Genomic DNA, 13,284 nt, shown 5'->3' with positions numbered 1-13,284 from the left:
TCTCCCAAATTATATATATATATATATATTCTCCCAAATTAAGGATTATCCCACATCCGCCGCCCGATTTTATCCCACCGACGACAACTGATAATTTCCCGGTGACCGATTGTAATCCTGCCGCCGCTGACCGATTGTAATCCTGCCGCCGCTGACCGATTGTAATCCCGCCGCCGCTGACCGATTGTAATCCCGCCGCCGCTGACCGATTGTAATCCCGCCGCCGCTGACCGATTGTAATCCCGACGCCGCTGACCGATTGTAATCCCGCCGCCGCTGACTGATTGTAATCCCGCCGCCGCTGACCGATTGTAATCCCGCCGCCGCTGACCGATTGTAATCCCGCCGCCGCTGACCGCTTGTAATCCCGCCGCCGCCGCTGACCGCTTGTAATCCCGCCGCCGCTGACCGCTTGTAATCCCGCCGCCGCTGCTGACCGCTTGTAATCCCGCCGCCGCTGACCGATTGTAATCCCGCCGCCGCTGACCGATTGTAATCCCGCCGCCGCTGACCGCTTGTCCTTCCTTGCAGATAAAGGAGTCGGACGGCGTGGTGAACGACGAACTGCCAAACTGCTGGGAATGTCCAAAGTGCAACCACGCCGGCAAAACTGGGAAAGTGAGTCTAACCCGGGGGTGGGGAAACTCCTGTCCTCAGTGGCCACCAACAGGTCAGGCTTTCAGGATATCCCTGCGTAAAAACAGGTGGCTCTGTCACAGTGACACCACCTGTGCTAATGCAGGGATATCCTGAAAACCTGTCCTGTTGGTGGCCCTTGAGGACTGGATGTACAGTAACTGTGCGGATGCCCCATCCCAGCAGTGAAAGTAGTGGTACTGTCGGCAACCCGCTGACCTGCCACATACACAGGAAGGCAGACCCTATACACAGCAGCAATCCCTCCCCGACCCACAGACGCCTATAGCAGTTTAACTCCCATAATGCTCCCCTGTGTATGTCCTGCCCTTTAAAAATAATATAGATTTCAGTCACCAGATTTGATCATCTATCTCTTCGGTTACCGTGGTAACCTTGAGACGGCCCAGAAGCTCCATTTTAACCTCCCGGACACTTACTATTTGAAACCCTGTCATCTGCTGAACAGAGGCGTCGGATATCACACGTAAAGACGCTGCTGGAAAGGGGCGAGAAGAGAGCGCTTCGAACCTAGCCAATAACTATTACCGCTTTCGCTGCCGGCACGGTTAGATTTATTTAAGGACGATGATTAGATTGCAAAGTGTTGTGTTTAGTTGGGATAGCAGGGATTGCATCATGTGCCGTGTATCCCACATCTGCTGTCACATCCACTGTGCAGAACGGACACGCGTGTAGCCGCTGGGGGGCACACGTGTAGCTGCTCGTGGACACGCGTGTAGCCGCTGAGGATCACGCGTGTAGCCGCTGTGCACACGCTCTTGTTGTCTGGTTCTAGACATAAGATATAAAGTTTGTTTTTGTGTTTGTCTCTTTTTGGCGTACAAGCAAAAAAGGGGCCCGGGGTTCAAGTACGCGTCCAACCTGCCGGGGTCGCTGCTCAAGGAGCAGAAGATGAACCGGGACAACAAGGAGTTAACCGAGGTGCCGAAGAGGAAAGGGGAGCGGGAGGAGACCCCCTGGCAGGACCCGGAGGAGCAGCCCAAGAAGAAGCTGGCGGAGGGAATGGGGAAGAGGAAACCGGAGGACGGGCACGTTCGGAGGAAACGAAAGTTTGAGAAGCCCCCGGAACCGGCAGTCAGGAAACGGGTGAGAGAGGGGGGGGGGGGTGAGAGAGAGGGAAGGGAGGGGGGGGTGAGAGAGCGGGAGGGGGGGGTGAGAGAGAAAGGGAGGGGGGGGTGAGAGAGCGGGAGGGGGGGGTGAGAGAGAAAGGGAAGGGAGGGGGGGGGTGAGGGGACGGGGGTGAGAGGGAGGAGGGGGGTGAGGGGACGGGGTGAGAGGGAGGAGGGGGGTGAGAGAGAGGGAAGGGAGGGGGACGAGAGAGAGGGAAGGGAGGGGTGTGAGAGAGAGGGAAGGGAGGGGGGGTGAGAGCGGGAGGGGGGGGTGAGAGAGAGGGAAGGGAGGGGGGGTGAGGGGACGGGGGTGAGAGGGAGGAGGGGGGTGAGAGGGAGGAGGGGGGTGAGAGAGGGAAGGGAGGGGTGAGAGAGAGGGAAGGGAGGGGTGTGAGAGAGAGAGGGAAGGGAGGGGGGTGAGAGAGAGGGAAGGGAGGGGGGTGAGAGAGAGGGGAGGGGGGGGGTGAAAGAGAGAGGGAAGGGAGGGGGGGTGAGAGAGAGGGAGGGCGAGGTGGAGGAGGGGGATGTGGGGGGGTATATGAACATAAAATTAACAATGTCTGCGTTTCCCCTCCCAATGCAGCTAAAACTTGTAAAAGAAGACAAGCTCTTTAGGAAAAAGGTACGTTATTGTTGAATTATTTTTTAACTTTCCTTACGGCTTAAGCTTAAGGCTTTCTGCAACTCGAGAGAAACTGTGAACTGAATGTAAGAAGTAATCATTTCAAATTCAAAACGTCAAGCGATGCCTTCCGGTGAAACAAGAGGTAGCAGATTTCGGCCAATAGGAAGCTGCTACATCATCAGTAGAGGCTTCCTATTGGACGGCAAATTAAATTCCCTTTTAAAAAAAAAAACAGGAAGTAATATCGGCAACTTCAGCAGTAAATATCTCATTAACTAAAATAGTGCCGTTCTGCACCAGGACCGTCGCTTCCAATCCTGTAAAAAATAAAGTATGTACACACACACACACACACACATACACACATACATACACACACATACACACACACACACTTCAAGATAGTGATGGGATAGTATCCTAGTATTCCCCACGCCGTGCTGGTAGATATCTGTGTTACTTTTTTTTTATTATTGTAATATTGGGGTACAGAAGGGAAGAAGGGTAGGGAAAGTTGTTACGCATTGCAGTGCATTGACATTCGTTTATTCACATAGGGAGCTCACCTTACTAAACATTCATAGTCGTAGCGCTGCACAAAAATCGTATACGTCAGTCACTCAGGGGATGGAGGGGGGGGGGGGGACGGGACACCCATGAGGGATAGAACACAACAACTAATGTGGCGGAGGGGAAATTATCACCGTATTCTCGGAATTACATCTCAGCACCTCGTCCCATTCCCATCTCCTGTACTTTTAATTCGAGGTCATTATTACGAACGTTGGGACTTGTGGAATTTCACTTCCTAAAACTGCAGACACAGATTTCACAGCCTTGTGTACAGGAGGGAGTCTGTCCAGCAAGATATGAAATAGATGCTGAGAAAATGTGCGTTAAAAGCTTGGCACAAAAAAAACTTTTTTCTTCTGGCCTATCTGCAAAATTCTGGCAAATTTTGCGAACTTCTTTTTCTTTCACTTTGCGCCTACAGCAAAGAAATGCAAATGAATGTGTTTATTTGGGGGGTTGAGGATCCGGAAAACTAGTTAAAGGGCCCGAATGTGTGTGGGGTGAGAAATCCGCTAACACAACCTAATTGTTGTATTATGTTTTAGTTTTGAATTTGCTTTAATAAGTAAATCCCATTATCCTCCCATAGTTGGTAGGCCCTCTGAATTTGTTTATATTTCACTCTGCAGTACGTGCCATGTTCAGCGACCCCCACCGGTATCCTATATATTCTCGAGTAGCCCATGTCTGGTTGGATTGACGGTATTCTTCTCTTCTTTTCAGAGGCGATGTTGGAAGACACCCGATGAACGGGCCCTGATGGCCAAAACTTTACGGCGTATAAAGCAGGAGCCGGAGGATGACTTGGCTGAGGCTGCCCCAAAAACCAAGGAGAGCGACCAATCGAGGTCCAGCTCGCCCACCGCCGGACCCAGCACGGAGGGCCCGGAGCCCAAGGAGAAGAAGATCAGGAGGAAACGGAGGGTTCCCAACAAGGAGCTAAGCAAGGAACTGAGCAAGGAGCTGAACCAGGAGATCCAGAAAACGGAGAGTAGCCTGGCCAACGAGAACCACCACCCCATCAAATCTGAGCCGGAGAGTGAGAGCGAGGAGCCCAAGAGATGTGTGAACAGCAACGGGGAAAGGATGCACAGGTTCAGCAAAGGGCTGAATGGAACACCCAAGGACCTCAAGCCCTACCCCAGCCTGAGAGCCGCGCCACGGGTCATCACACGGCCGCCTCCTTCCTTATCGCCTCCCAAGTGCATGCAGATGGAACGCCACGTGATCAGGCCGCCCCCGATCAGTCCTCCCCCGGACTCTCTGCCTCTGGTCGATGGGGCCGCACATGTGATGCAGAGAGAGGTCTGGATGGCCATCTTTAGCTACCTCAGTCACAGGGACTTGTGCATCTGCATGAGGGTCTGCAAAACGTGGAACAGGTGGTAAGCAAGTTATAGACGTGTGTCTGTGTCTGTGTCTGTGTATTTGGATGTCATACATGTCTATCTGTATATCAGCTGCACACACCAGTGGGCACACATCCATTGACTATTGGCATAAGCTGGCAAGTGTACGCATCATAGAAATAACATAGTATACTTTTACCCAAACCCACGGATCCACGAAAGACGACCACACATTGCAGGTTGGTGGTAGTAAGTGGAGAACAAAAAACCCGGGCGCTACCTAGGGGGATGGTGGGTATAGTAAAGGGGGGAATAGCAACCTTGGTGGTGGGCAAGGTATCCCTCTGCTTCTTTTCCGCCTGTGACTCTAAAGACCCCAATAAAGGATCTACCCAGGATCCTTCAACAAATGAGACAAGAAAAAAAGGGGGATGGGGGAGCACCGGTAGAAGGCTGGTAAAACCTAAATGGTCGTATAATGTTATATGACAATATGAAGGGTTTTCCTGACAATATGAAGGGTTTTGTGTGTGTAAAATAATTATTAACACTCACACGGCCTTGTGTGAATGCTGTCGCATCAAGGTATCTTTAAGACTCCCTTTTCTTTCTTCTTCCTTCTTTCGTCTCCTTTCTGTCTTCTGGATTTTTCCTCGCCGCCCTGCGTCTGTATCTTTCTTCTCCTACTTCTTTGATGTTTATCTCGCCCTCGGAATAAATATATACACAAAAATGTGTGAGCGAACTGTGATTTTATCAGGGAAGGTATCTGGATATATGTTAAAAATATATATAAAACACTCACACGGGCGTGTGTGTGTGCGCTCTAAGGGATGGTCACTTGGTCTTTCAGGGGCAATCCCACTTCTTAAAGTAAAGTATAAGCTCATAAGATAACCGACTGAATGCACATGACGGCCCAAACAAAAGTTGTTTATCCAAAATAAGCAATATGGATAGTGGTGCTCGTATATACGACCCCCCAAAAGACATAGCTCACTGCTTGGGACCAAGATGGAAGAGTTGCAATAAGAGCACCACTATCCATATTGCTTATTTTGGATAAACAACTTTTGTTTGGGCCGTCATGTGCATTCAGTCGGTTATCTTATGAGCTTATACTTTACTTTAAGAAGTGGGATTGCCCCTGAAAGACCAAGTGACCATCCCTTAGAGCGCACACACACACGCCCGTGTGAGTGTTTTATATATATTTTTAACATATATCCAGATACCTTCCCTGATAAAATCACAGTTCGCTCACACATTTTTGTGTATATATTTATTCCGAGGGCGAGATAAACATCAAAGAAGTAGGAGAAGAAAGATACAGACGCAGGGCGGCGAGGAAAAATCCAGAAGACAGAAAGGAGACGAAAGAAGGAAGAAGAAAGAAAAGGGAGTCTTAAAGATACCTTGATGCGACAGCATTCGCACAAGGCCGTGTGAGTGTTAATAATTATTTTACACACACAAAACCCTTCATATTGTCAGGAAAACCCTTCATATTGTCATATAACATTATACGACCATTTAGGTTTTACCAGCCTTCTACCGGTGCTCCCCCATCCCCCTTTTTTTCTTGGTGGTAGTAAGTGTCTTAATATTCAGATAGACCAATGTTGGTCCCCACCGAAACATTATAGTTTTACTTGTGTGGTATGTTTGGGAGAGGTCAGAGGTCACCGTCTTGCTCCTGCAGGTGCTGCGATAAAAGGTTGTGGACGCGAATCGACTTAAACCGCTGCAAATCCATCACCCCGCTCATGCTCAGCGGTATTATTAGGAGGCAGCCAGTGTCGCTTGACCTCAGCTGGACGAACATCTCCAAGAAACAGCTCAGCTGGCTCATCAACAGACTTCCAGGTAGGACAACGACTCCATCAGACGTACAAACAGACCTGACGCATATTACACTGTGGCTCAGGGAGTAAAGGCGCTGACTCTGTAATGAATGACACAGAGTTTGAACCTGGTTTAATTCCCGGTATCAGCTCCTTGTGACCTTGTGCAAGTCACTTAATCTCCCTCAAGCACCAAAAATATAGAGTGTAAGCTCACCTGGTCAGTGACTGTGTTTGTAACATTCCTATGTGCTGTGTACCGCGCGCTGTACTGTAATTGTGACGCGCTTTGTGTCCCATTGGGAGAAAAGCGCTATACAGGCATACCCCGCTTTAAGGACACTCACTTTAAGTACACTCGCGAGTAAGTACATATCGCCCAATAGGCAAACGGCAGCTCACGCATGCGCCTGTCAGCACGTCCTGAATAGCAATACCGGCTCCCTCCCTGTACCGAAGGTGTGCGCAAGCGGGGAGTCTATAGAGCCTGTTACACATGCGTTATTTACATCAGTTCTGCACGTATATGACGATTGCAGTACAGTACATGCATCGATAAGTGGGGAAAATGCAGTGCTTCACTTTAAGTACATTTTCACTTTACATACATGCTCCGGTCCCATTGCGTACGTTAATGTGGGGTATGCCTGTATGAAATAAAGTTGTTGTTATTATCAGTGGTCGACAAATCACCAAAAAATCTACTCGCCAAACAAAAAAATCTACTCGCCACCTAGTACCACACGTGTGCTGCTTGGGCCAATAGGAGCTCGCCACGATGTTAAATCCACTCGCCCGTGGCGTGCAAATATATAGGTTTGTCGAACACTGGTTATTATTAATAAAGGATTAGTTTAATGACCCCGCTTGCAATCCGTGCATTTGGCTCACTCCTTGTTGCTTGCAGGTCTCCGGGACCTTAACCTGTCCGGCTGCTCCTGGATAGCCGTTTCCGCTCTCTGCAGCTCCAGTTGTCCACTGCTGAAGAATCTGAATGTCCAGTGGGTGGAGGGACTTAAAGATGCACAGATGAGGGATCTCTTGTCCCCTCCAACAGATAACAGACCAGGTAGCCTGATGCTTTTCCACCGTCGCTCCGGTCAGACGGGCATTTCCTCTCTCTGGCCGTGCGGGAGAGGTGGTACCCAGCTGTCCACGTGGCAATCTCTTCCGATGACGATGTATACACAAATGTTTAACTAAACAAAAAACAACAGATTCTTTGCAATTTGTTGCTGGCCTCCCTGGCAGTGACAGGGTTAAATTAATCCTACATTATTTAGATTTTTACTTGCTGTTTAGATTGTAAGCTCCTTGGAAAAAGTGTCACTTCACCTGTATATAAGTTGGTGGTCTATTTTAGTTGCCCATGTGCCTGTCCTTTTACCTGCCGCCGGATTGCCCCGCGGCACGTATTGTGGGGTGCCCCTCGGCATCACCCCTGTCTTTGCCCCTTGCAGGTCAGATCGACAACCGGAGCAAGTTCCGGAACATCGCGGAGCTGCGCCTGGCTGGGCTGGACGTCACGGACGCGTCCCTGCGGCTAATGATTCGCCACATGCCCCTCCTCGCCAAGCTGGACCTGAGCTACTGCAACCACGTAACTGACCACTCCATCAACCTGCTCACCGCGGTGGGGACGTCCACGAGGGATTCGTTATCGGAAATTAATTTAGCAGGTAGCAGCCCGGGGCTTCATTCTGTAACTGGGGGGGAAGGGGGATATGGCAGGGGTCCTCAGGACACCCCCAAGTCAGGTTTTCAGGATATCCCACTGATTGAGCCACCTGTGCTGAATTTGGGACGGATTGGGCCACCTGTGCTGAAGCAGGGATAGCCTTAAATTCTGACCTGTTGAGGGGGAGGGGGCTCTTGAGGACGGCAGTTGAGCACCCCTGGGTTACGGCATTATGTCTAAGGTGCTAGGGGCATTTATCTTCTCGTCAATAACTCCCTGGGGGGGGGGGATATCCACCAAGATTGTTTGCAGGTTAACTTGAATGCCGGGTGGCGTGCGCTAACCCCCAAGGGACCTTAATGTATCTCGCCCATTCGATATATATATATATATCTCAAATAAAAAGATCACTTGTGAGCAAATTCACATGTCTTAGGCAGGTCTGCAACCCTGCCTTTCACCATTATCCCCAGCATACAGTGCTTCCACTGCAGCAAGGGATTCTGGGAAATGACATGCAAATGGACACACAATGTGTCTTATGTCTTATGATACCATTTTGTATCAAATTCCTTTCAAACAGTCACATTACATATCATACAACATTTGGTAAGCACCATATTTTACATTCAGCCCTCCCATATCCTCCCTCAGTCCGGGAGCGTGCCCCTGTCCAGCATCCCAGGGTTCCCAGACCCCATCATACTTCCGAGTACATTATATTTAAAGCCACAAAAAGGGACTTCAGATCCGTCTTGAATAACCCGTTTATACAGTTGGTAAAGGAGCTAAATTGGAATGAATGCATATTTGTGTTTTTTTTTTTTTAATGACGCCATTTTGGGGAATTACCCTTTGGGAGCTGACGCTCTTTGGAGCGTGATCTGTTCCGACTCGCGCAAAGATGCGATGTAAGAAATGGGGCGATCATTCCAGAAGATGTAACCCCCAGATTACGTCCCATGTATAGCATCGCCACGAAGTGACGCGCTGGTGGATTCCGTCGGCGTCTTTCATCTCGTATTCAATTTGCTAAATAAAAAAAAAACCAGTGTATAGTTCTCTGGCCCTCAGTCTATAACCTGCCCGGAAACCCCACTGGAAGTGGTGTTGGCGGTATCGGAATAAGGACCGTCTGTCCTGTTCTGTGCGGTGCTGGATACCGGATCAGACTAGACTTGGACTCGTCGTCCTGGGATGATATGCTGAACTTCTGCCTTGCTATAATTGCCTTAGTCCAGGGGTGCACAAACTGTGGGGCGCGAGATTTTTTTGGGGGGGTGGGGAGCAGCATTTACAGATGCCCTGCGCTCTTCCCCCAAGGCATGTAAATTAAATGCCGGGGGACCGGGCGAGGCCTCTGTAACGCACTTACCTTGATTCAGCCGGCTTAAGGCGACACGTCGCCATGGCAATTTGACGCAGCGCAGTCGTGACATCACATGACCCCCACTGTGTCACCTAACGCCGGCACAATGGTGGGGGGGAGCAGGGAGGGGGTGCAGCACCAAAAGTTTGCGCACCCCTGCCTTAGTCTGTGTATGCCAGGAGTGGCCAACGCCGGGACTCGGGCCACCAACAGGCCAGGTGTTGGGGATATCCCTGCTTCAGCACAGGTGGTGCAGTCATTGATTGAGCCACCTGTGATGACGCAGGGATATCCCGATCAGGTGCTCATTCAATGAGTGCACCACCTGTGCTGAAGCAGGGATTTCTTGAATACCTGGCCTGTTGGTGGCCCTTGAGGACTGGAGTTGGCCGCCCCGATATAGGCTTTTAATAGTATTATTAGTTTTCATTTGAATCCATTTCTACGAAACCTGGTCCGTGAATTGATGTCGTAACTCCAGAGTTGCTTCCTTTATCCCCTAGACTGCAATAAGGTGACTGACCAGAGCCTGACATACTTCAAACGCTGTGGAAACATCTGTTCGATTGACCTTCGATACTGTAAACAGGTGACCAAGGAAAGCTGCGAACAGTTTATAGCAGAAATGTCCGTGATCGTTCAGTTTGGGCAGGCGGAAGAAAAACTCCTGCAAAAACTCAGCTAGTCGAAGGACGCCGTGTAAATACTTCAACGAGGGCTCCAAAAGGACGTCCAAAAGGATTTCATTTTGTTTATTATTTCTTTCTGAAATCTGCAACTGAAAGACAATGCTGGCCTTCCACGTAATATGAAAGAGGTTGGTGGTGTACACTGGCGCCTAATATTATATCAAAAACTTCGTACGACGGGGTCTCCAGCAGCTCGGACACCGACCGGCTCGCTGGATGTTGACACTGGGGGGAGAGGGATTCACCTTCCAGGAGAACTTATTTCAAAACCAAGGGCATGCGCTTGGTTGTGTTTATTTTGTTGGCTCTTAAACTGTTCAATTTTGGGTTTTTCTAGTATCTTTAGAAAGTGGACCACAAAGAGCATTTAAGCCTTCCAAATCTGGGGGTGGGGGAAATAGTTTTGTCATACATTGTGCAGAAATATTTTTGTATAAAACTATTTCAAACTTAAACTTGCAATGTCCGAATGCATACTGGTACCAGTGGGGTTTTTTTTTGTTTTGGGACTGCTACTTTTTCCATGTACAGTAAAATGCAAATCCTAAATAATTTAGGCAGTCTCACATCTACACAATGAGCCCAGATCAGGCTATTAACATGACCACTTCCGAAGCATGTTTCAATGAGCGTTTATACACGGCTTTCTGCACCAAGTGTCATATGCATGCAGAGCAAAGATGTATGTTATATTATTTTCAGACACAGAAGAAAATGACTTCTCACGATTATCAAACCTGGCAAATAAATATGGATCAGACAAAATCCTCATCTAATGTGCCACTTGAGTACTTGTTCAAAGTTTCACACACAGATTCCTGATTGTAACATACATGCCTTTCATAAGTGCCATTGTGGTAAGGTGTTGTTTTCCATAGAACTTCCTGATCCAGTTTTATCTTTGAATTTGTATCGACTGTTAACGGGGAACGAAAGTTCAGTTTTCACATGGTTTCGGTTTATTGTCATTCATTTAAAAACAGCCAGATCCGGTACAAGGAAGAAGGCTGCCCACGTGGATGGGTGCTGCCCACGTGGATGGGTAACTTCAAACACCCCTTGTTCATCGTCTATTGCAGGAGCGCTCAACTCCAGTTCCCAAGGGCCACCAACCGGTCAGGTTTTATGGATATCCCTGCTTCAGCACAAGTGGCTCAGTCGAAGACTGCACCAACTGTGCTCAAGCAGGGAAATCCTGAAAACCTGACCTGTTGGTGGCCCTTGATGACTGGAGTTGGCCAGCCCTACTTTATTGTAAAATAGATGCCCCTTGCACTGGAAATTTAAGAATGGGGCTATCACAAAAAATATATATATTAATGTACAACGAGACTAAAGTGAATGCATTTCCACCAGCCGCATTGCGAGTCTTTCCTACACCAGAGCTGAGATGTATACTTTTTTTAATGTAAGTAATGTTGGTGGAATTAAAAAGGTGTATCATGTTTATTTATGGACACGCTTATTAAAATCTTTTAATAGATGGTGCGTGCTCAGTTTTCTTTACTTTGCGTTTAGGCTGTACCCAAATGTAAAGATGAAATGAGTATCAGGAGCAGACATATCCAGGCCATCAGGTACTCCAATAACAATATTAAGGTCAATTTGGGGGCATGTTCACCCTAGCTTGCACCTTGGCGTGTCACTAGGAGACGTTACATGGTGCACAGATTGAGATGTATCACATTCCGCATCTGCCACAAGTCTAACATGCTGCATCAGCTGTAAGAAAGTGTTCTTGCGTATACATACCGCCGCTGTGCTCAAATACAGCGCAATGCGTCTGGACGCCCCTTTCTCTACGCTGTGGGCCCCATCGCGGTCATTGCACTTTGATGTGTCCATTTAGTAGCACAGATGTTTAAATGAATCACATGCAGTGCAAATATTCATGTTTCCTCCAACGTCACTTGACTCGGACGCCGTCATATCTGTGTGTGTTAATGGGCGATCACATCAATAAGCGTTCGCACGCTCACACTCACAATTTCCCTGCGTCAGTGCCACAACTCTGAGCGCGGTTAATATTATTTATGATGGCATGGAGAGATGGTTGAGTTTTTTTTTAGAAGTGACCGGTATATTTTTTACTTCTTCCAGGGGGGCTATAATTAGGTGCGTATAATTCACGGGTGGGTAACACCAGTCCTCAAGGGCCACCAACAGGTCAGGTTTTCAGGATATCTCTGCTTCAGCACAGGTGGTGGTCTTCGATCCGTGAGGATTGGTGTTGTCCACTCCTGGTGTAAATAATGTGGCTCCTTTCGCCACATTGCAAAGTCCCACAACAGGACTCAACTCGTTTAACAAGTGGAACCGTGCGATTTTGGATATGTTTCAAGACTTAGAAATTCTTTAAAGTTATTTTAACACCATTTACATTGTGAATTTCAGTGTAAAAACAAATTGCCATTGGCTGTGTAAGCAACGACCATGGAAAGAGCACAAATGGCCCGTGTGGGGCTGGATGGCACTGCCAGTTACAGAGCTGTGCTACAATCTCAGCATGAATTAACCTCAGCAAAGTGTTTCAGACCATCCTGCCAGCAAGGGTTATAATGCAGGTCAGTGCAGGATTTCGGGGGAGGGGGAGGCATTGAACAATCGTAGTTGCAGAGGTAAAACTCATTAACGGCATTATTTATTTATTTTTACCTTTACTCATGAAAATAGGCTTAAAGATAAACAATTCTACAAACTCATTAGACGCCCAATCTTCAGCGCTTGTCCGATGAAAACACCTTCCTCTAATAGTTTCTTTTTCCTGACAAAAAAAGAAATGGAACCGCCTTTTCCTCACTACTCACAGAACGTAGTTAATTACTTTTACCTATGATGATATATTTCAAAGCGGTTCTACTTTCCCAGGCTCGGTGATCGTGCCATCGCTGCCCCGCGCTCTCCCCCCACAACATTTAAACCGATTGCCGGGAGAGAGTACCGTCTCTTTCTGCAGGGTCCCTCCTTGTGGCGCTGTGACATCGCATGATGCCAGGATTAGGGACCCTGCAGGAAGGCGGTAGTAAGAGACCCCACACCACGTCGGCATTGAGCCCGCCATATTCCCACCCGGCCTTGATCACTGCCCGCCTTGAAGATTGGGGCGTATTCTAGATCAGCTGATTGGGCCATTCCCTGACATAATTCCCCAGTGACCAGCTTTTTCGGTTGATCTGGAACCCCTTGGAAGTGCAGTTCACCCCAATATGACCTATTTTAATTGCCACAAACACCCTTTTAAAAGGGAATGTTTTAGTTATCACATTAATAGAAGAAGTCGCCTGTAAACTTGGTTTAAAACAAAATAAACTGAATCCCTAGTGAGAGCAAAACTGCTGTCAGAAAAAGACCCAACAACTTCCAATTACAAACCTTTAATAAGCGTTAA

The 13,284-nt window shown here is 48.3% G+C and overlaps 1 protein-coding gene across 1 annotated transcript; it reads left to right on the top strand.

Annotated features, from left to right (window-relative positions):
* The first annotated feature begins 1,457 nt into the window (after nucleotides 1-1,457).
* On the top strand, nucleotides 1,458-11,380 carry KDM2B (lysine demethylase 2B). Its single transcript, XM_075568229.1, has 7 exons — nucleotides 1,458-1,746; nucleotides 2,353-2,391; nucleotides 3,691-4,352; nucleotides 6,019-6,182; nucleotides 7,068-7,229; nucleotides 7,621-7,839; nucleotides 9,711-11,380. Exons 1-7 carry the CDS (start codon nucleotides 1,552-1,554, stop codon nucleotides 9,890-9,892), a joined length of 1,623 nt encoding a protein of 540 aa, XP_075424344.1. The 5' UTR covers nucleotides 1,458-1,551; the 3' UTR covers nucleotides 9,893-11,380.
* The last annotated feature ends 1,904 nt before the right edge of the window (nucleotides 11,381-13,284 follow it).

Source organism: Ascaphus truei, chromosome 13 (genome assembly GCF_040206685.1).
Source record: "Ascaphus truei isolate aAscTru1 chromosome 13, aAscTru1.hap1, whole genome shotgun sequence".
Classification (NCBI taxonomy): Eukaryota; Metazoa; Chordata; class Amphibia; order Anura; family Ascaphidae; genus Ascaphus; species Ascaphus truei.
Note: the sequence above shows the minus strand (reverse complement) of the source record. Positions and strands in the feature narration are given on the sequence as shown.

What these genes read in the sequence shown, in the direction of transcription:
- KDM2B (XM_075568229.1), top strand. Translation starts at nt 1,552, where the DNA reads ATGAACCGGGACAACAAGGAGTTAACCGAGGTGCCGAAGAGGAAAGGG. An exon ending in GCTCATCAACAGACTTCCAG is followed by an intron (nt 6,183 to 7,067) that starts GTAGGACAACGA and finishes TGTTGCTTGCAG; the next exon opens with GTCTCCGGGACCTTAACCTG. An exon ending in ATCGGAAATTAATTTAGCAG is followed by an intron (nt 7,840 to 9,710) that starts GTAGCAGCCCGG and finishes TTTATCCCCTAG; the next exon opens with ACTGCAATAAGGTGACTGAC.